General features: G+C 42.3%; 1 protein-coding gene across 3 annotated transcripts in view; it reads right to left on the bottom strand.

The window, feature by feature from the left end:
• Positions 1 to 154: 154 nt before the first annotated feature.
• asap2a (ArfGAP with SH3 domain, ankyrin repeat and PH domain 2a) overlaps positions 155 to 19510 on the bottom strand; it is a 55072-nt gene continuing 35716 nt past the window's right edge. Inside the window, exons 6-29 of one of the 3 annotated variants that reach the window (XM_005723921.1) lie at positions 16876 to 17005; positions 16330 to 16415; positions 15577 to 15652; positions 15410 to 15496; positions 15002 to 15010; positions 14210 to 14313; positions 13578 to 13647; positions 12724 to 12811; positions 11950 to 11998; positions 11515 to 11681; positions 9942 to 10075; positions 9275 to 9369; positions 8268 to 8457; positions 8023 to 8108; positions 7536 to 7651; positions 6071 to 6138; positions 5857 to 5964; positions 4647 to 4872; positions 4003 to 4143; positions 3534 to 3630; positions 3046 to 3104; positions 2854 to 2933; positions 2165 to 2281; positions 155 to 505 (exon numbers count right to left, since the gene is read on the bottom strand). In XM_005723921.1, coding sequence (XP_005723978.1) covers positions 431 to 505; positions 2165 to 2281; positions 2854 to 2933; positions 3046 to 3104; positions 3534 to 3630; positions 4003 to 4143; positions 4647 to 4872; positions 5857 to 5964; positions 6071 to 6138; positions 7536 to 7651; positions 8023 to 8108; positions 8268 to 8457; positions 9275 to 9369; positions 9942 to 10075; positions 11515 to 11681; positions 11950 to 11998; positions 12724 to 12811; positions 13578 to 13647; positions 14210 to 14313; positions 15002 to 15010; positions 15410 to 15496; positions 15577 to 15652; positions 16330 to 16415; positions 16876 to 17005 — 2458 coding nt within the window. In that variant the 3' untranslated portion in view covers positions 155 to 430. Of the gene's footprint in view, positions 506 to 2164; positions 2285 to 2853; positions 2934 to 3045; positions 3105 to 3533; positions 3631 to 4002; positions 4144 to 4646; positions 4873 to 5856; positions 5965 to 6070; positions 6139 to 7535; positions 7652 to 8022; positions 8109 to 8267; positions 8458 to 9274; positions 9370 to 9941; positions 10076 to 11514; positions 11682 to 11949; positions 11999 to 12723; positions 12812 to 13577; positions 13648 to 14209; positions 14314 to 15001; positions 15011 to 15409; positions 15497 to 15576; positions 15653 to 16329; positions 16416 to 16875; positions 17006 to 19510 lie in introns of all 3 variants that reach the window. The other 2 variants (XM_005723920.1, XM_005723922.1) reach the window with 2 other exon arrangements.

Genomic DNA, 19510 nt, shown 5'->3' with positions numbered 1-19510 from the left:
GAATGTAAGCATGGGGACTAAGTTCACGTTGACAGCTGTTAGTAAGTTAAAACACAACGCTGTGATCTTCTCAGTGCTGTCGCTTTAAGGACTGTCTGTATAATGGAGAAAATGGATGCGAGGAATCCTGTACATACATGTTAACAAGGGAAAAGACAAGAAAAGTGCATTTATTGCGAGAGGACATTCACTACAATCATCTTTGTTTTGTTTTTCCTTTTTTAACTGCAAGCATTAAAACCACAGAGTCCGATGAGTCCCCTGTGACACCCAGACTCGCTGGAGCAGCAGTGACGCTTGAACGAGCTCGCTCAAGACGCCAGCGGAGATGGTGATGATGGTGCCGATGACGTCGACTGCAAACACTGGGGCGATGGTGGATGTTTTGTCGGTGATAGTGGGACGTGTGATACTTCCCGAGTCCCGGATTTCAGTCGGCGATGAAGTGCACAAACGTAACGGGGAAGGCGCCTCTTCTCATTGGCTCGCCTTCGATGTGGCCCAGCTGCGAAGAGCAAAGACAGATGAGATGTGAGGTCGGAGGACGATATGAGGCAGCCATGACAAGAAAACAGAGGGGTTTAGTCTGTTTGGGTAGAAATGCTTAAATTATTTGAGTCAACTAAAGTATGCACAGACTTCATCTAAAAGATGGACATAGCCACGGGGAAGTCACCTACTGGCTGACTAAAGTTGTGTAGCCTCAGGCTGAGCGTTTGGACAAACACCTGGATCTGACTGAGCTGTATGCAATAAGACTTGAAGCGTTTACTGAGGTTAGAAATCAAATCAAATGAGCAACAGGGTTTGTTTTTGCACCCGTTTTGGCAATAAGCAGTGCTGCCTCCTGCTGGCCGTTATAAAATAATGCAGCTTTCAGGCACTTCAGCATTGGCTTCACTTTTTAGAGCAGGAAGCTACGCCCATCTTTAACATACAGTCTACGACAGTACCAAACACCACAGAAAATGACAGAGTAGTTAAAAACAGGTGGGGAAGACTTTTCCAATATTTGTGATTTCAACCCATGTGATTCAGTTTTGAGATTTTAAATCCCAAACCTACTACTTACATACTTCTTTGGCTTTTATTGGTGTATATTATAATGCTTGACACAAGTATACTGAGCTAAAAGTGTGAAAATGCACAAATACAGTCCCTCAGTGCTCACAGAGAGGGAAACGAGCATTTGTCATGTGTGCAAGTATCATCAGGATATACAGCAGGCAGCGTTAGAGGCTCTAAAGTGCTTGGATTTAGTTGATATACTTCTATATTTTCTGTGTTTGGCTCAGAATCCAAAGAATACATCTTCAGCTATATGAAAAATGAGTATGTATCCAACGTAAATCAATCGGGATTTTGTCAAAACTGAATCAACAGAAACACCATCTAAATCTGCAAAGAGTAATAAAAGGCTACGTCACAACAAACATGAGAGCTTTACACGTAAAAGACTTTCCCCTTTTAAATTACCTTGAGGATAAAGAAGACAGTACCTATTATCTCCATTAAAGACATTTTAAAGGTCGTCTATACCTGAAAGTAAAAAGCTAGGACATGTTTCTGCTCCGATAAAGTTAAATGAAACATGGCAAGTAACAACATCAAATGCTGATCCAAGCTTATCAGAGGAACTACAACAGAGACAAAAGTCATGTTTTAAACACTGTAAAGCATTCTTTCCTCATTATGCCGGTTTTCTAGAATATTTTCATAGGAAACAGACTTTATAGTGTATGATAGACCCGTTTGTGCAGCCGCAGCTCTGTGCTGTTATTTGATATCTCAGACACAAAAAGAGTGATAATGTAGCTGGACATAGGACAGAGAGGAAGCATGGCAACGGGGTCCTCGGGGGGAAACTCTGGATCCATGGAGGGACACAAAGTGAGACTGACTAAATACGGTCATATCTGCAGGGGTGGCTCACAGAAAACAAGTTGCAGCTGGTCAGCGTTCACACAAGGGGCTCCACAGAGGAAGCAGAAGCAGCAGCATTCGGAAAAAGAGGAGGAGGGAATGAGCTCATGGTTTATCAAAGTTACAAAGAACGCCGACATCCATCAAAGAATGTTTAATATCTCAAATCTGAAAACAGTGCAAACATCCAAGATGCACAAAAGAACTTGCACACCGAGTCTTCAACGTGACAGATACTGACCCACCACTCCTGGTCCTCCTCTCCGTCCACCACGATCACCTCGCCCTCGGAGAAGGTCAGCTCATCGGGGTTGTCGGCTACACAGTTGTAGATTGCTTTCACTCGCTTTGGCCTCTGCTTCTGGGACACGGGAACAAGCACAGACACACACACAGGATTTCAAGGGCATTTGCGTTAATCTGTGGGATTTTACTTTTTAAATAGCAAACTAAGGCAAAGTTGACGAGAAGATGAAGTTTGTGAATCATCGCGGCACTGCATGGGATTGGACTGGCAAATACCAACAACTAGAAGCCAGCGAGGGGGATTAGTGTACAGACCATGCAAATGAAAGACGTGCACTCTTTTCTGGTTTTTCTAGTCAATTTCAAATCGCTTTGCAATATTAAAACGCTTAAATGTGCTTACATGAAACACAAAATGCCAGCAGTAGCCCTCTCACATGCAGAATAAGGCCAAATTATGGAGTCAGGCTGCAGAAGGGGAATTTACAAGCAAGCACTAGAATCACTGAAACAATAGGGAGGGGACTTACACAGCTCTACAAAGGCAGTAAGCCATGAATTAGGAAATAAGCTGCAGAAGAGTCTATACTGCAAACTGAATGAATATGCAAAGTAAAATCTGGATGATAATTAAAGGGGGTGGGGGGGGGGAGGTAATTGAAAAAATAAAAATTAGGGACTCACTGGGTATGCTTTCCTCGGCATGGGGGCTGGAGGCAGAGACTGACCTATGGAGTTCTGAGGGCATCCTGGCAGTTCCTTAGCTGGAATGAGAAAAGGAAATTAGATCACGGTGAACACAAAACTTTCCACGTTTCCAGAGGAGAAACAAGATCTGAGCGAATACTCAAACAACTCACACGCAATGTTACTCACATGCTCTTTCTTTAGATTCTGTTCGATTTAGGGGCCCTCTGCTGAAGCTTTTATCATTTCTGGAAATAAAAAAAAGAAGCACAAAAAAAAAGAAAAAAGAAGCGTGATAGTCGTACCAAGATGGAGAAAAGAGCTCTTGAGGAAGCTCAAAGGGCTGTCAGAAATTTATCACAACACTATGAGGCCTGTGGGAAGGAAAAAGAAAAAAAAAGGACAAAAGGACGACTGTGGAGGAAAGTTATTACTTGTCTGGCTTGATGGGGAGCTTAGCCTAGAAGCTAAAGAAGCGTCTCTATCCACTTGGAAAGAAACGCCACAAAACAAGCAGCCAAAGCAAGACACACGACCACAGTGCACAATCTTCCTGTGTATGTGTGAATGCATGAATATTTTTGTGTAGCTCAGAAAGCTCTAGTACATGTTGACATGCCTTTTAAGGAAATCTAAAACTTTGCTGTGCATAAATAAATGCACCTTTATGTTCTTACCCTGCGGGAGATTTAGGTGGCACCGCCCGGGACCCCAGTGGCCCCTGACCCGACTTGCTCATGGAGTCCATCTTCATCGCAGTAGGAAGACCCAGAGCTGGAACACAGCAATCCTTTGCTTTAGCTCATTTGTTTACAGTGTGAAGAAAAATGTGACTAAGCTGATGTTGTGATGAGTCAGGAAGTCTGGTTTTAAATAGATCAACTGATAAATTAAGGTCAGAAGAACCTTTGACATATGCATGTGGAAAGAAAAGAAAACTGAAGGTGAGCTAAGTGCATGTGTCGATTATGTAAATGAAACCTTTAACAGCTTTCTTCCAGTAAAATGTTTTATTAGACGCTGAGAAGAGCTGCGATCCAAACACATCTATAAAATGTCCACTACGTCTTATTAAATCACTTCACTGAGAACGAGTTTCTATGCCTTAAAGGCAGCATTTAAGCGTGCACAAAACTGGGGCCATACCTCCAGTGGAAGTGAGCCTCATGGGCGGCGGCGGAGGATGCATGTTAGGGGGGTCTGAGGACGACCTCTGTCGGCCAGTCAGGTCTAAAGGACTGGGCTTCCAGGGGCTGGACGCTGAGCCTCCCGGGCCGGACAACTGGACTGGAGACGAGATGGGGGAAAAGGAGATGGGGGTTATTAAAATGAAAAAGAAGGGAGACTAAGAGAGAGCAGGGCTGTTTGCCAGAACCAGCGTCCACTAATAAAGTCAAGTCGTTTCCATTTCAGTGTAATTGAGAGCGACGGTTAATGAGGGCAATGAATGCCGAGGCTGGGAGCTGTGGGGACGTGAGGGGGGCGACACAGCTGGCTGTTCGTCCTCTGCTCTGTTGGCAGCACTCCAAACAGACACTAATGGTATTATAGGCCGACTGTGGCAAGTCACTAGATTTTATTTATTGATTTTTTTTTATTCATATCACTTCCTTATAGGCAGGCAAAGAGGCCAGCTTCAGAAGAAGTGAGGTTATCTGTGTCATCTGGAGAATGAGATCATCTTTTTCCATTCATATAAACTGTAACAGATTTATTAAATGCCTGCCGGTGTGTTTCGCTCACAGTGGTTTCTACCTACATTCGCCTTTATTTCTCCTGTCTGAGCTTACCCAGGTTCCTCGGGGGCAGAGGTGGAGCAGAGTTGGTGGTGGGCTGAGGGGGGTTTGTGTTGACTATGGTGCCGTAAGTCTCGTTGTTGACCAGGTTGGGCATGAAGAGGCGCTGCTTGTCCTTAGCTTCACGGCCGGCGGAGCCGAGGCCGGACTGTACGTGGTGGGAGTTACTGCTCGGGGTGTAACAGCTGACCGGTCGCTCGTCTCTCCGATGGGGGCTCGGCTGGAGGGGAGGCATGCACGTGAGGATGTGAGCATTACAGTTACACAATGTGAGACAGGAGCACATCATATATGATTAACCTAGGTACCATGCACTTTACACATGCACCACAATCATGAACTTTTTATTGACATTACGTGACATAGGTGCACGTGAGCATTCATAGTGAAGTATGGCTGTCATGTGACTCCTGCACGCTCTGCGCAGGCAGCAATGTCCCAGTCATGGGACTTTGTCTTTGCCTTTTAATAAAGCTTCTCACTAATCTTCTAGCATTAGTTTGAATGATTATTTTAGTATTTAGGAGATTTCTCATTTGGCTACAACACTTCAACAAAGGCAAAAACACAACAAAAATAAAATTAAAACATGGTTATTCCCCCCCCCAAAAAATTGAACCAGTTTCAATTATCTGATGAGTTTTCAATAATGAACTCAGGTCCAATCAAATCTAAGTGGCAACTTTCAGGGTTTGAAAAATCAAGCCAGCGCCAAAACTGCAGTTCCTCGAATGGCCACTTGAGGCAGGTTAACTCCTGCATTAAAATGCCCCATTTCTCCTTCTAGATATATATAAGGCTCCTGTGTTAAAATTCAGCCTTGAAAACAACATGTTTAACTATCAATAATTAAACTTGTCCAAAATCCAATCACATTCAATCATTTCAGGCAGCAAGAATGACAAAGCGCATTATAAAGCACAAAGGAAATAAGGAGTTTAGTGTTTAATTTAAGGAGATTGTATTTAGTGGAAACAAAATAAAATAAAATAAACCTTTTGCAGAAATTCAGAGCTCTTCAGGTTGTTTTTCACAGCAGCCTCACTACAAAGCTGATTTGATCTCTCTCTCAAGCGTTAGTCGTTTTCATCCCTTTCATGTTTGTTTGTTTGTCTCTTTATCACTTTTTTAAAACTTTTTTTGTCTTGAAATCTTTAAAAAAAAAAAAAAAGGAACTATTACTATTCACAAAAGCATCCCTCACCTTCTCATCCAGATCCTCGTCGCTCTCATCCAGGTCTTCGTGCTGCAGGCACCATTCATACTCGACGTGGACGTGGGCGTTGAATTTTCCTGCCAGTGCTTGGTTCAGCTGTAAACACATACGTACGGAAACTCAAATGACTGACAGCTCTTACATTTCACGAAGCGACGATGTGCTTGCAGGATTAAGCCAAGTCTAAACATAGTAAGCTCACCAGCTCCTCACACTGTAGGTGTTTGAGCCTTCGAGCGATATCCAGCGGTGTCTCCCCGGCCTCATTAGCTAGAAGGCAAAACAACAGACACATATAATCACTGTTGTACTCACAAGCCACATGAGCACAAACACACGGCCCATTTTCTCCCTTTCCCGTCACTGTGACAAGACAAATGTATAATTAAACCGTTTCCCACACCGAGCATCTCTCTGGTGTCTCTCTGTGCTCCGTCTCCATTCATTTGTTATCTGGCTGTTTTGTTTGATTTCAGAGCAGAGCAGAAAGATAAGTGCTGTGAGAAAAAGTTGCCACGGCTTGTTTTCTGGGAACCAAGTGTGAGATGAAGATAGGCCACCAGAGAAAACAAACTCCCGGACTCAAAAGTCTCACTCAAAAGCAACTTTATAAATACCAGCAGCTTTCATGTATTAAGCACACTTATGACGAAATTCCATTGCAGTGGCCTCTATATAATGTGCAAAAGTCTTGAGCCACCCCTCATTTCTTTATATTTTACTAGTAAATAGGTGCAGCAATAAGAACATTGCCATGCTGATTAGAAGTTTTTCCTATGGTATTGCACGGAAGGTCAAAATGTGACTTTTCTATATTCAGTTCTGACCAGATCATAGCATGACGCCATGTTTTACACTCACTGTGCCCCTCATGGTCTCCTCCACACAAACTGATGATTTTATCATTTCATTACTATATAAGATCTGTTGTCATTGATTCTTTAGTCCAGTTCTTGCATAATACGGCACACCTCAGCCTTTTCTCTCAGTTTCCCTTCCTTAAGAATGGCTTCTTGACACCACTTCAGACCTAAAATCAATTCTTTGCCAAGTCGTATGTTATATGTAGGCAGAAAAAATGGTTCATCCCTTAAGTTAGGTGCTTTTTTTTCTTTTTTAAACTCGAATGATTCAGAAGTCAGTGTTAAGTGGCTTAACACACAAAAAAATAATACTCTGAAAATGATCAAGTACAAGGAGTGGATTGAAAATGATAGAAAATTGTCCTAAAAGGCCCTTTTTGACAATTTTAGAAAGCTTTGGAGAGCTAGTGCTTAAACCAGTTAATATTACAACTATAAGAAAGTCTAACTCATTGAAATCCAAATATCAAGAAATGAGGGGGGGCTTCAGACTTTTGCACAGTGCAGTAATGTGCAATTTAAATTGTACTGTGATCAAGTTTAATCTGCAAAATTGTTGTTGTTTTTTTTTTGTGCTTGTGATTCCTGATTAAAATGACCGGTGTCTCACGCTGTCAGAAAAATGTGAAGGACTAAATGTACAGGGAGAGAAATAGATGGACATGGAAACACCCAAAGCACAATTACCTCAAAACTGTAAGTACAATATTTCAGTCCTTGCACTTTGTTAGCTGCTGCAGAAAAAGAACAATGGACTGTTGATGCACTGCGGCTGTGCTGTTTGTCTCTGGTGTTTTTCCTTACCAATCTCTATGGAGGCTTTCCCCCGCAGCAGCAGCTTCAGACATTCACTGTTGTCAGTCAGGCAGCAGTAGTGCAGCGCTGTGCTGCCTTTGGCTGTCTGCTTATCCAAATTTAAACTTCCAGGGAAGAGAAACAAAGAGGGGAAAAACTTTAAATCCCAACACAGAGGATATAAAATCCAGCTTTCTTCTGTCCTGCCTCAGTGCTCCATAAGACCAGGGAGTAGTTTTGCCAATACAAACACTTTCTGTAAAATTGTGTTTTTAGCACGCAAACCACAGCAAAACAAAGCTCTACTGTTGTTTTTAATGCATCATTGTTATTATTATGCAAATAGTTTCTGTCCATAGAGAAAAGAGAGTAAACAGAAAAAAAAGTGGATGTCAAGAAACCAGCAGGACTGAAAATAAGCTTTTGGTCTTTTTATGATGGTCCGACAGACCATCTCAGCATATTGATTTCTGGTTGCCTTCAGTGCTGTGTTTACCTGTTCTGAGTGAGGAAGTCGACGATGTGAAGGGACGTTCTGTCCACCAGCCTCACCGCTAGATGAAGAGCCGTCTCTCCTTGTTCCTGAAATAAAACGATCAAGCATTTGCATGAAATCTCTGGAACGTGTGGTGGATTTCAGGTTCATGGAAGGAGATAGAGAGCAATAATAATGCCACAGATTATTATAAATAGGAGGAGAAACGGTACGCAGGAAAATGTTAACATATGTTGTGCACTGACATGCCCGTTGGCCAGAGGAATGGGCTCCATGAGGTCCACCCCCTCAGCGTAGACTTGGATGAGGGAGAAGATGTCTCGGGCCTTCACTGCGTCGCACAGCGTGTGGAGCCGCGACGTCGCATCCGGACACTTCTTCTTGGCGAAACGTTTCTCCGTGTATTTGGCTGTGATGAAGTCTTTCCTCGCCTGCCTGGGGGAGAACACGAGGACACAGATGCTCCTAGCATGTCATCTTGGAATATGGCCGTGCCATCAGGGAAGAAAAAAATCCATTGATGGAAAAACTAATCTGCTGTCTTCATTTTTTTAATCTTGCTGAACCTGGAACTTATCAGCTCTAGCAGCTGAAGTGACCCCAGATCATCACTCTGGCCCTTGTAGGGTGGACGCCATGCATAAAGGGTGCATGACCATATCTTCCTCTCTTCTTACCTCAATGTACCCATCACTCTGGAACAGGCTAAATCTGGAGTAATCAGATCACACAACCTTTTTCTATTGCTCCAGAGCTGAATCTCACACTGAAACCCTTTTCTCCGATTAGTCTCACTGGCAAGTGGTTTTCTTAAGGCTATCCAGCTGCTTAGCCCCAAACCCTTGAGTCCTCTTTGCACCGTGCAAGATTTTCTTCCCCCAATCACACTTCTTCCCTCAAGACAACACCTCAACACTACCTTTCCAGGTTTCAATAATGCATTAAACTGTTCTTTCAGAAGTCGCCTTAATTGTTCTCACTCTGAGGATCAAAAACAGCTTTTGTGATTATGATAAAAAGTTGATCAGATTTCAGATTCTTTTCTTAGTTTTTTTTTTTTTTTTTTAAAACAGAAGAGATAATCAATAAAAACATGTCAAACTTGTTACTTAAAATGTGTTAAAGGGTCACATAAAAGGATCGCAAATCGATGTGCAGAGTGTAAACTGAGATCAGTGAGGAGACGGGAGCAGCAGAAGAGCTATGGAGGTGAGGTGATGGAGGAAGAATGGAGTGTGAGGGGGTGACTTACATGTCACTGGCCGGGTTGGGTTTCACCACGTTTTCAGCGCTTAAACAAGCCTCCATGATTTCATTAAAGCCTACATTCCCCACATTCTTGGCCAGCTGTGGAACACACACACACACACACACACACACACACACACACACACACACACACACACACACACACACAGTAATTAAAACTAGTTATGTGTCATTTTCTGAGCCACATCGATTAACTCAAAAGTCATCAGCTCCAATCACGCCCCCACCGGGAGGCAGGAGACATCCTGAGCTCCAAGTGTGGAGCCTCACAGACTCCACAACGCCCCGTCTGACTGTGGCCAACATGACTGGCGTCTTAACACCAGGGAAAGCAATGATGGCTGGAAGCATTTAATCCCGACCGTCCCTTAGGCAGTAAATCACTACACCAAACGGTGATTAGAAAAGCCAAACAAAATCTCAGCTATTCTGAGTGTGCAGACTTCCAGAGGTCTTTTAAAGAGGAAGACGCAAAAGGCACTGTAAGGCTTCTCATTTTCACCCAATCTTTATTTACTGTCCACCTGTCCTTAAAATCTCCCTCTATTTTTTCCCCTTTCTTGTTTCATTTTCCAAGCTTATCCTGCTTAAAATATTCCAGAGAGCTCTGGATAAGAAAAAGAGGAACAAGAAGATGGGTAGTGATTTACCAAGAGCTCTGAGGTGCTGAGTACATCCAGTGTGAGGGACTGGATCCGCGAGTAGTGGACTCCCAGCTCCCTGTGTATCCCTGAGCATTCAATGCAGGTGAGGATGCCCAGGTTGGTGGATAGCCATGTCGGGTCTGTTAAGGGGTAAAAACGGAAAGATCATTGTAAAGAAAATGGAGAAAAAGGGACATAAACAATGCATGAGTGACATGAGAGAGGAGTGTATGTGGGTGAAAAGCACTGAAGCAGAAGTCACTTCAGCAGCCTGTGAGCCAACTTTGATGTGTCCTTGTGGAAATCCAATGGCTGCCTGAAAAGCCTTTTACTAACACTAACACACTGTCACAGGAAAGTGACCGAGCTGGACTGCTTACTCTGTGCATGTGTAGGTATATGTGCCTGCCGTACATACATACTATAATAAAGTACAGATCTGTGGTGGGGGTATTTCATGGGTTTGGGGTATTTCACAAAACTAATTTCAAGGTTGTGGCAGAATATTTCCTCAGGGGAACCACTCTAAGAGTTTTCAATACGAGGAATTTATACCACTGGTGTGCATGAATTACACTACCCGCTCCCCGTAAGTACTGTATACTACATTAAATTACAGCAAACACTTTGCCAAAGCATTGTGCACATGTCTGATCTGCCTCCAGGCAGGCTTCTAAGTGTCCGCTGCCTTTAGGAATCGAGGATACAAGCGGAAGGATGTTAAAGTCAATGTTGCTTTTTCCAGAAAATCTGATCGTGACTGCAGAACTGTGGAGATTTCTGATTTGATCCAGTCCCCTGTGTCAGGAGATTTAAATAATTAATGAAGTTATCGGCTGCTGTGCTGTGTAAACTGCACTCGGTGCGGTTCCATTTGGAACAATACTCTTAGGGTCCACTGTATATGCATTTACTAAGATCCCAGCTGTAAGCAAGACAGAAAAAAAAACACCTGAAATTATATAAGAGTAATATTTGAAGCTAAATGTAAAGACTTAAAAATCTTTAATCCGAATGATGTTTAAGGAATTGAAGAAATCGGAAGATCCTCATGACTGGAGACCCACCAACTATGTGCGCACGCCAGCCTACTAAAATTTGAGATCGTTATGGTTTCTGAATTACTACAATTTGAGGTCTACACAACAGCAGTTACGCAATCGTGTCTTTCCCATAAATCATCTCTTAGTACACGAACACATAAACAAGTTCTTCAGGGAAAAAGGAGCTGATGCTGGAGGAAAATCCCAGGAAATCCTGAGTTCTCAACGCCTGTCATTCAACCCAATCTGGTCCATTTATGAAAGTAAATGAGCTGGCATCACTATGCTTTCAATTATAAAAACAAAACAAAACATGAAAAGCATGTAAACCTTGTATTTAAATGGAAAAAAGGCATACTTAGTCGTTTCTGGTTTTAAAAAGCTGCTTGTATAAGAGTTTAGCATAATCTAAATTGTGGGATATCACATAATGATCATGTAAGATTCAAAACATAGTTAGTTTTCCATTTGTTTAGGCTTAAATTGAACTTTATTAAGGCATCTGAGGGTTTCCCCCGTCCAACTGTGCCACTCACTCGGGGCTCCGCAGTCACAGCAAACATCATTTCCTATCATCCGCTTGACTTCCCCCAGTATCGCCTTGGTCAGCTCCTGCACGATGTTGTTCTCGCCGACATGATGGTCCCCTTTAAAAGCCTGATTTAACGCCTCCTCCTTACTGTTCTGTAGCACCGAGATCCAGCTGCAGGAGGGACAGAGTAAAGGATCACGGGAGACATGAGTCAGGCAGATGAAGAGAGGAAAAATGACAAAAGGACAAGCACGTGGGTAAAAACAGGCGCAGCTAAGGCAGACACGGGGGGTTCAGACTGGAGTAAAAGGGCAGTTAATGGGCATGGGGTGGGAGGTAAAGTGACTGAGTGTGTGTCAGGGAGGAAGTGTGTGGAAAGCATTGGAGGTGATAAACAGGCGCACCCACACACAAGAGGAAGGAAGGGAAAAGCACTTACATCTGACAGTCCTGGTCGTCCTCGGCCTGAAAGTGATACGTTCTGTCATCTAAAAACCAAAAAAAGAAAGGAAACAAATGATGGAATAGAAAAGATGAGCGGGAGAAAAAAACTGAAGAAGAAGAAGATCAGTCAAAGAGCTGCAGATATGCAGTAAAAAGCTTTGAGTGATTCTCTCCGGAGGGCATTAAAGTGCTCAAGTGAAAGGTCAGACTGAGGGCGCGCTGCAAAACAAAAACAAAGTACGAGTGTTTCCATCTTCACATGGGAGTTTTTTATACAACTAAATGAAAGGAAACTTAAACTGTGTTATATCCCTAAAGCCTGAAGTTTAGTCTTCATTTAAATAGCCACAAACTGCCATGTTTGTCACATGATCATCACACAGATCATCCCTCTCTCCATCCTCCTTTCCTGCCATCTCTTTATGACCAGACTTCCAAGCAAGTGTTATTTGAATATTTGTTCGCCAGAAACAAACAAAAGAAAGCAACATTGTAGCCTTTCAATCTCTCTCAGCCATGAAAGCAATTATTCGACCATCATTTTGCTCTTTGAGTCTAGTCTACACGCTGGATTCAGATGCGTCAGACGTGTTATTGTCTCTTAATCATCTCTGTTTTCTGCTGCATGGGAAATAATTGAAATCTGCTCAGCTACATAACAAATCTCGGCCAGCTGCTGCTCGAAGCCAATTAAACAGAGGCATTTGGGTTACAACAACACACTGGAGAACACAGGCGGCAGAAAGCAAAGAGAAGAGGCTGAACGTACGTGATATGAGGTCAAAACTCCGCTTCTCTTCAGGATTGTGTTTCACCTGGCAGGTGAGCAGGTTGAGTTTAGCTGGTGGCCGGTTAGCCTACGAAAGAGAGACAGATGGAGGGAGGGAAAGAAAGGAAAGGGGGAGAAGGAGAAAAATGAGAGAACAAGTGAGCAGGAGTGTTGGTTTAAGTGTATCTGACTGTTGCTGGAGCCAAACAGAACATCTGATAAGCAGCTCTGTGAGAGATGAACCGTGTCAGCGAGAGGGGTTGACCGAATCTTTAATGGGAATGAGCCGAGTGAACTGAAACTCCGAGGAGTGTTAACTTGCAGACTTTGTCCTTTGATCTGTGGAAAATGTAAATGTGCAGTTCAGTTTTTGCCTATTTGTCATATTTCAGATCATCAAAGCAATTTAAAATCAGCCGGCTGAATATAAAATGCAGTTTTTTTAAATGATAATTTAATTCAATTAAAGGGGGGGAAAAGTTATCCAAACTCACCATCCCCCTGTGTGAAAAAGCCATTGTCCTCTAAACCTAATGACCTCAATCAGAGATGGACTATTCAAAAAAATATATATATCATAATTTAACAAGGGGGCAATCACTTTTTTCCCTTCTTTTGGATAGATTTCCCCTTAAATAAATAAAAATGATCATTTAAAAACTTTAAAAAACACTGAACACACTGAAGTGCGTTAAAAGTGTGTGAAAAATGCTAAAAATTCTCTTTTGTGCTTTTTCACTGCAATGTATATGAAGACAAGCAGCAATGATGAGGCTTGCAGACAAACTAAAAGGTTTGTGTGCGTTTTCAGAAGAAAAGATGTCGTCTTGTGTTTCTTTCCACTGTTTGCTTACTGTGCCGTGTGAGATGGTGAGGAATCCATTCTTCGCTGTACACTTCCTCTTCTGCCACACTTTCCTCAACCTGCGACGCAGAGACGGCAGCGATTAGTATGTCGCGCGTACACCCGTGCAGTGAATCGGTAAAGCCTATGAAATATTTATCATTATCACATTACCACTAGCATTCACATGCATTAGTTATGACACACGGGGTGAGCATGTCTACAATAAAACAATAAAACGAATTAAAAGCCAAAATGATCTGAATCAATTATGACAAATTAATGTCATCTAGCAGGATCGCCAAAGTAACCATTGACTACTTGTTATGGACATTTTCAGCATTCAAGATGATCTGCAGACTGCTCGTTTTAAACAAAGCAAACCACACATCTTTTATTTTGCCAGCTCTTTTACTGCACGTGTGCCATCGCTCCACCAAGCCGCTGCATGAAACTGTGCAGGTAATTTTTGCACAATCTTGCTGACAAACACTCATTAGTAACCCACCAACACGAGAGAGACAGAGGTGGAGGAATAATGAGGCCTCTAAACGCCACAGCCTTCTCTGCGTTCTTCACTGAAGAAATAGTTTGTTGTGTAGTGACTCATCTGATCTTTTGAACGCCCTTTTCTAAACATACCCATCACTTTTCTTGTGAAGGTACCCGCTGCGCTCGGTGCCGTGCTCCTTGTTGCCCTGCGGCTGGTGCAGGCTGTAGGTGGTGCTCTGACGCACCTGTGAATCCTGAGGAAAAAAACAGCAAAAACACAGGCGACAAAGCAGAGCTGTCATTTCAGCAAATGAGGTGCGGAAGGCAGGAGCTACACACCGAATTAGCAAAAAACAGTATGAAGTCGAGGGGAAGCTGCACAAGCGCAAAATTGCTCTGGATTACACTGTGCTTCTGGGTCTCCTGCTCCGCGGAGGATTTTAAAGCAAATATCAATTATGTTAAGATTGCTCCTCTCAGCCTGAGTGATTTTGTGCAAATAAAGGGAAGGGAGAAAATAAGAGCTTGTACACCTTTGAAGTCAGAGTGTGCAGCAGCAGCTGGCCAAATTGTGTCATTAGCATTTTAATCTCATTAGCAATTCTTGCTGTTTTAACACATGCAGCCTGAATAGGCTTCATTTAAATACATCAGCTACCATGAAAGAGGACCCAGACTTTTTCTTTTTTTTTTTGCATATTCCTTTTTTGTGGAAACACTACGGGAAACAGAGAGGACGACTTCTGAGTGGTGGAGCGGCTTGATGTGTGCCGATATCAGCAGACACACAAAAAAAAGATATGACAGCCCCACCTCAAACTTTTCTCACTGAACGACACTGTGAGCTACTACATCGAAAACATCGAGCACTGGAAGCAACGACATCACCACAGGGAACACGAGATGCTATAGCTTTTCTTTTTTTTCCACAAATCCACTTACTCTTCTGGACTTGTTTCACAAAAGGCGGCGGCGGCAGAGGAGAGAAGAAAACAATCTTCAGATTAGACCTGAAGCTGCTGCGCTTTGCAGCATATTTAACAGTTCACTGAGCATCTAGCTGATGAGCAGTCTACCTCAGTTCATTTGGGTAGAGAAGTAAACGACTAATAGCACATGCAAGAAACAAGACAGATGTAAGAAAAGAAAAAAAGATGTGCTTCTTTTCAATTATAGTTTAGATCCCAACCCAGAGGGATAGATTAGTAATGGAGTTGTATATACATTAGTGTGTGCGTGAGTCCCAACTTAATGTCATCACTGAGAGAAGCTGAAGTTTAATGAGCAGATTTCAGCTTGTCCGGTACATCATAAAGCATTTGATCGTTTCGTTTCTGTTGTGGGTGTTACCTCCTTCTGCTCCACCTGTAACGCTGACTTGAGGACGTCTCGTAACTGAGCCAGCTGCTTCCTCTCCTCGTCCTGCACCTGCTTTATCTGTACAGACACAAGTCATGTCTAAGTCATGAAGGAAAGTTTAAGAGTGGACAAACAGGCTGGATTGAAACGGCTCTGACCGTGTGCAGATCTGTGGCCAGCTTCTCTATGGAAGGTTTGAGGTTGTCCACAGCTTTTAGACCGTCCTGAAAGAAACTGAATGACGAAGCACACAAATTTATCCCAGTGCCACAAAACAGATTTACAGTATACGTGAGTAACTTTTTCTTTGCAGTGACAGTGGATCGGGGCACTGGATTTGCCTAAATCCTAAAAATATTGTTGATATAATACATTAAAAATAACATCAACTGTGTATGCATACCTCAAACTAAATCTTTACTATTAGACAGTAAAAATATGCTTTTCATATATACTCAATTTAACCACGTGTATCAGGGGTGTCAAACATAGGGCCTAGGGGCCAGAATGGGCCTGGTAAAGACTCCTATTCAAAAGCCGCTAGATGGCTTTTGAGAATGTAAAGGAGTGCACAGATCTTGAACATTTAACCACATTTTCCTAGGTTTTACAGCCTTTTATTTAGATAAAAGGAGCCTCATCAACTAGATAAACAATTAAATAAACTTTTTTCACCTTCTGCTACATAAATGCACATGTTTTTTTTTTAACAGTGAATTTACAGAAAGGACAAAAGTTTTCTATATGATAACATAATCTTTTTATGTTATAATTACAAGACTGTCTGGATGATGATGAACTACCAGAACTTTTCTGTAATTTTACACAATGTGTCAGGTCCACTTAGCATCAAAGTAGTGCGTGGCCTACGATGTAAAATAAATTTGACGTATATAATATGCACGTCTTACTTGCACTGTGCGTGGAAATACTTGATGAGGTTCTGCAGCAGATCCACCCCCTTCTTGATCTTGATCTCATTGACTTTGAGGAGATACTGTAAACAGATTGAATCCAGATCCAGGAAGAGGGGTCAGTCCAGGTTCACACAGATGGAAAAGCAACTCTGAAGTCTGAGACTTCAAATACTCATGGACCATCTCAAATGTATACATCCCTTTCATCTCATACCCAGACACTTCAAAAGGGCAAAAATGTAATTTTTCAAGCAAGGCTTCATTAAAATGAAACATCAAAAAAGGCATTCAGCACATAAACATGCTTACATGTAATGTGATTTTTGTATTCCATCAGGCTGCGCAGTATTCAGTTTTTACCGTTACTTTGACAGAAACTGCCCTGTTTTCTCAACCCACCACTGCCTGTTATTTACTTGATAAACACTATGCTGAGTACAGGATTTCATACAATTTTAATGTTTCATTAATTCATGTTATATATATTTAAAACACTGGTAACCAAATGAAACCCGTCTCTTGATAATCGCTCCAACTAACCTCACACATCTGCAGCTGGAAGAATCTTCTCTCTTTCTCCATCTCTTCAGCGATTTCTGCCCCGCTGATTTCCGTCCTAATCATCCCATGCTGTCTCGCATGCTCCTTCTTTTCCTTTTCTATCTTGGTGCTGGCAAGAGTGACAGCGTGGCAGAGGGTGTCAAAGAGCAATCAATAGATCCATAACAGCACCGAAAGCATACAGAAGGCATAATGTGAAAAATCAGCCCTAAAGTTGTCAGGCAGTTCATGGTTGAGCTACATATAAGATGAGAAAAAGCCAGCTTTGTAAAAGTGTCAAGGCAGTAGATGGGCTTACATGAAGAAGCAGAAATTCTCTTTATTAAACTTAATGTTTAGAAACCATAGAGTGTTGATTATATTCGGCGATTTCGAGTGAAAAAAAGTTGTCTCATGACCTGAAAATATCGAGGCGAGCAATTGAAGAAGCTCCTGATAAGAGCACAGGATTGACATAACCTGGTATTAAATATGTTACTGGGTTACCTAGGCAACCGGAGCCTGAAACGTCTCCTAGAAACCATCCGTTAGCGACAAAGTGATGCTGCGTGGACGCAGATTTAGTCAAGTGCCTAAAGTTTTTGCGTAGTAAAGTATTGAGCAACACCGAGGGGCGTCGGCACAGGAAGTGATTTCCTATGTCAGTGATCCAGCCCGCTAGAGGACATTCCAGGCTCCAGTTGCCTAGGTAACCCTCTGTGAATCAACTGTATCCTTTGCTCTCATTGATGGCCGCTTCAGTCACTGGCCTCAGAGTTGAGAGATGTTCAAAAAGGCATCCATACGGGGAACGATTAACTCGCCACGCTTTGCTCTGAAGCTCAAGGGACAAGCGACGGGTGTAAAAAGGCTCGGGAATGAAGAGTGGACCGGTCCTGAGATAAACCTCTCTCAACTCCAAAGCAAGTGATTGAAGTGTCAACCAATGAGAACAAAGAATACAGCTGATGTTTGATATTCCAGGCTCTAGCTGCCTCGAATTTTCACAACTCTGTCACATGTCGCCTTGAAATTGAGAAAAGTTTAACTCGGGGGGAATGCCCACTTTGTTTTTTTACCCGTCATCATTGAATCTCTCAGACTTTCTCCGAATTTGTGATCAGCGAACTGCTTCCTTTGCAGACACCCCATTAGAAATGATCCACCAGCTATGTCAGACAATCATGATGAATTAGAAAGTAATTCTTGCAAAGCCGACTTCATTCATTCCTCAGTAATTCGAGCTGGTGTCTCATTTCGCCTTTTTTAAATCACCTTGTACTGCCAGATGTATCGTGTCCTGAAGCAAACACACCAAATGCGTAGGTGTGTCTGCACAGGAGGAACGCACGGCTCATTGCACCGATTTCACTGAGATGATAGAAAAACAAATAAATAAATAATCCAAGCTGCTTGAACAGAAGTGCCAAGAGTCAAACTGCACTAAGCTCATCAGCGCTTTTTTTGGAAGGTTTCCATAATTAGCTGAGAGCTTGTTTGGGAAATCAAACACTTGTAGTTTCTCGCTGATGACGACAATTGAGATCAGTACATAAAGCAGAAGGAATTAGAGAGCAGATGTCGACCAGGGAGAGGGGTTCGACTCAGCGATTCGATTCCACTCGGACTTTTTGCAGGATTCTTTTGTGCACGTTTTTTTTTTAGTGTTTGAGGATGATTACGTTAAAGATGATTAAGGTTAGCCATGGGTTTAGTGTACTAAAAAGGTCAGGAGTAGGACCTAAGAGACTACAAGCCAATGAGATGAGTGATTAGATTTAGATTTGTTTATACATGCTGCCTGACAGCCAGCGCTCAGAGCCGGTTTTTCCCATAAATTCTCCATCTTCCACAGGCAATCAGGACAACACAGAAAAACAACAAAGGGAGAGGGGGGTGGGGGCAACCTTTCATGCAACAGGTCATTCTTTTGGATGTGCCGCATTTTCTCACAGCATATTTTTTAAATAGTTATGCAGAAATGTGACTGAAAGCTGCGTAAGAGTCCAGCCTGTTTCATGTGCGTTAAAGTAACAAAAGTTGATTGTGTTCATGAACACAATCAACTTTTTGGGATTTCCTTACCTGGATGGATTGCGCATGCATCGAGACATTTTAGCTCACTACCTGATGTTTAACTCACTTATTAACCTTAAACTTAATATTCAAAACTTCAAATTAAGAATCTTAGCCAAAGTAAAAAAGCAACTTTAAAATTTTACTTTCAAGTCCATTAATTATTTAATTAAGTATTTACCTGGGAGGTATATGGGTGATTACTGTACATTGTTTGGTAATTATCAAACAAATGAAAAAAATAATAATTTTACTCAAAGAGTGTTACTTTCCAAAGCGAACAAAACTACTCCAATGAAATATTTTGTCTTACCTGTGACATTATGAGCTGTTTGTATTTAGTTGTACAGTCACATTTGTCTAGGTTTCATTGGAGGTACACTCACTGGATACTGTGTTTAGGTACACCTGGGTAGTATCAGGTTGGACCCCCTCTTGCTTTCAGAAGTGCCTTAAATCTTGAGGTATCAGGTCTATTGGTGCTCTACTGGACTGAGATCTGGAGGCCGTTTGAGTGCAGTGAACTCATCGTCATGGTCTGAGCTTTGTGACACGCCAC

This window comes from Pundamilia nyererei, unplaced genomic scaffold (assembly GCF_000239375.1).
Source record: "Pundamilia nyererei isolate P.nyererei 1_Seehausen unplaced genomic scaffold, PunNye1.0 scaffold00010, whole genome shotgun sequence".
Lineage (NCBI taxonomy): Eukaryota > Metazoa > Chordata > Actinopteri > Cichliformes > Cichlidae > Pundamilia > Pundamilia nyererei.
The sequence above is the reverse complement of the archived record's forward strand: the minus strand, read 5'-3'. Positions and strand labels throughout refer to the sequence as shown.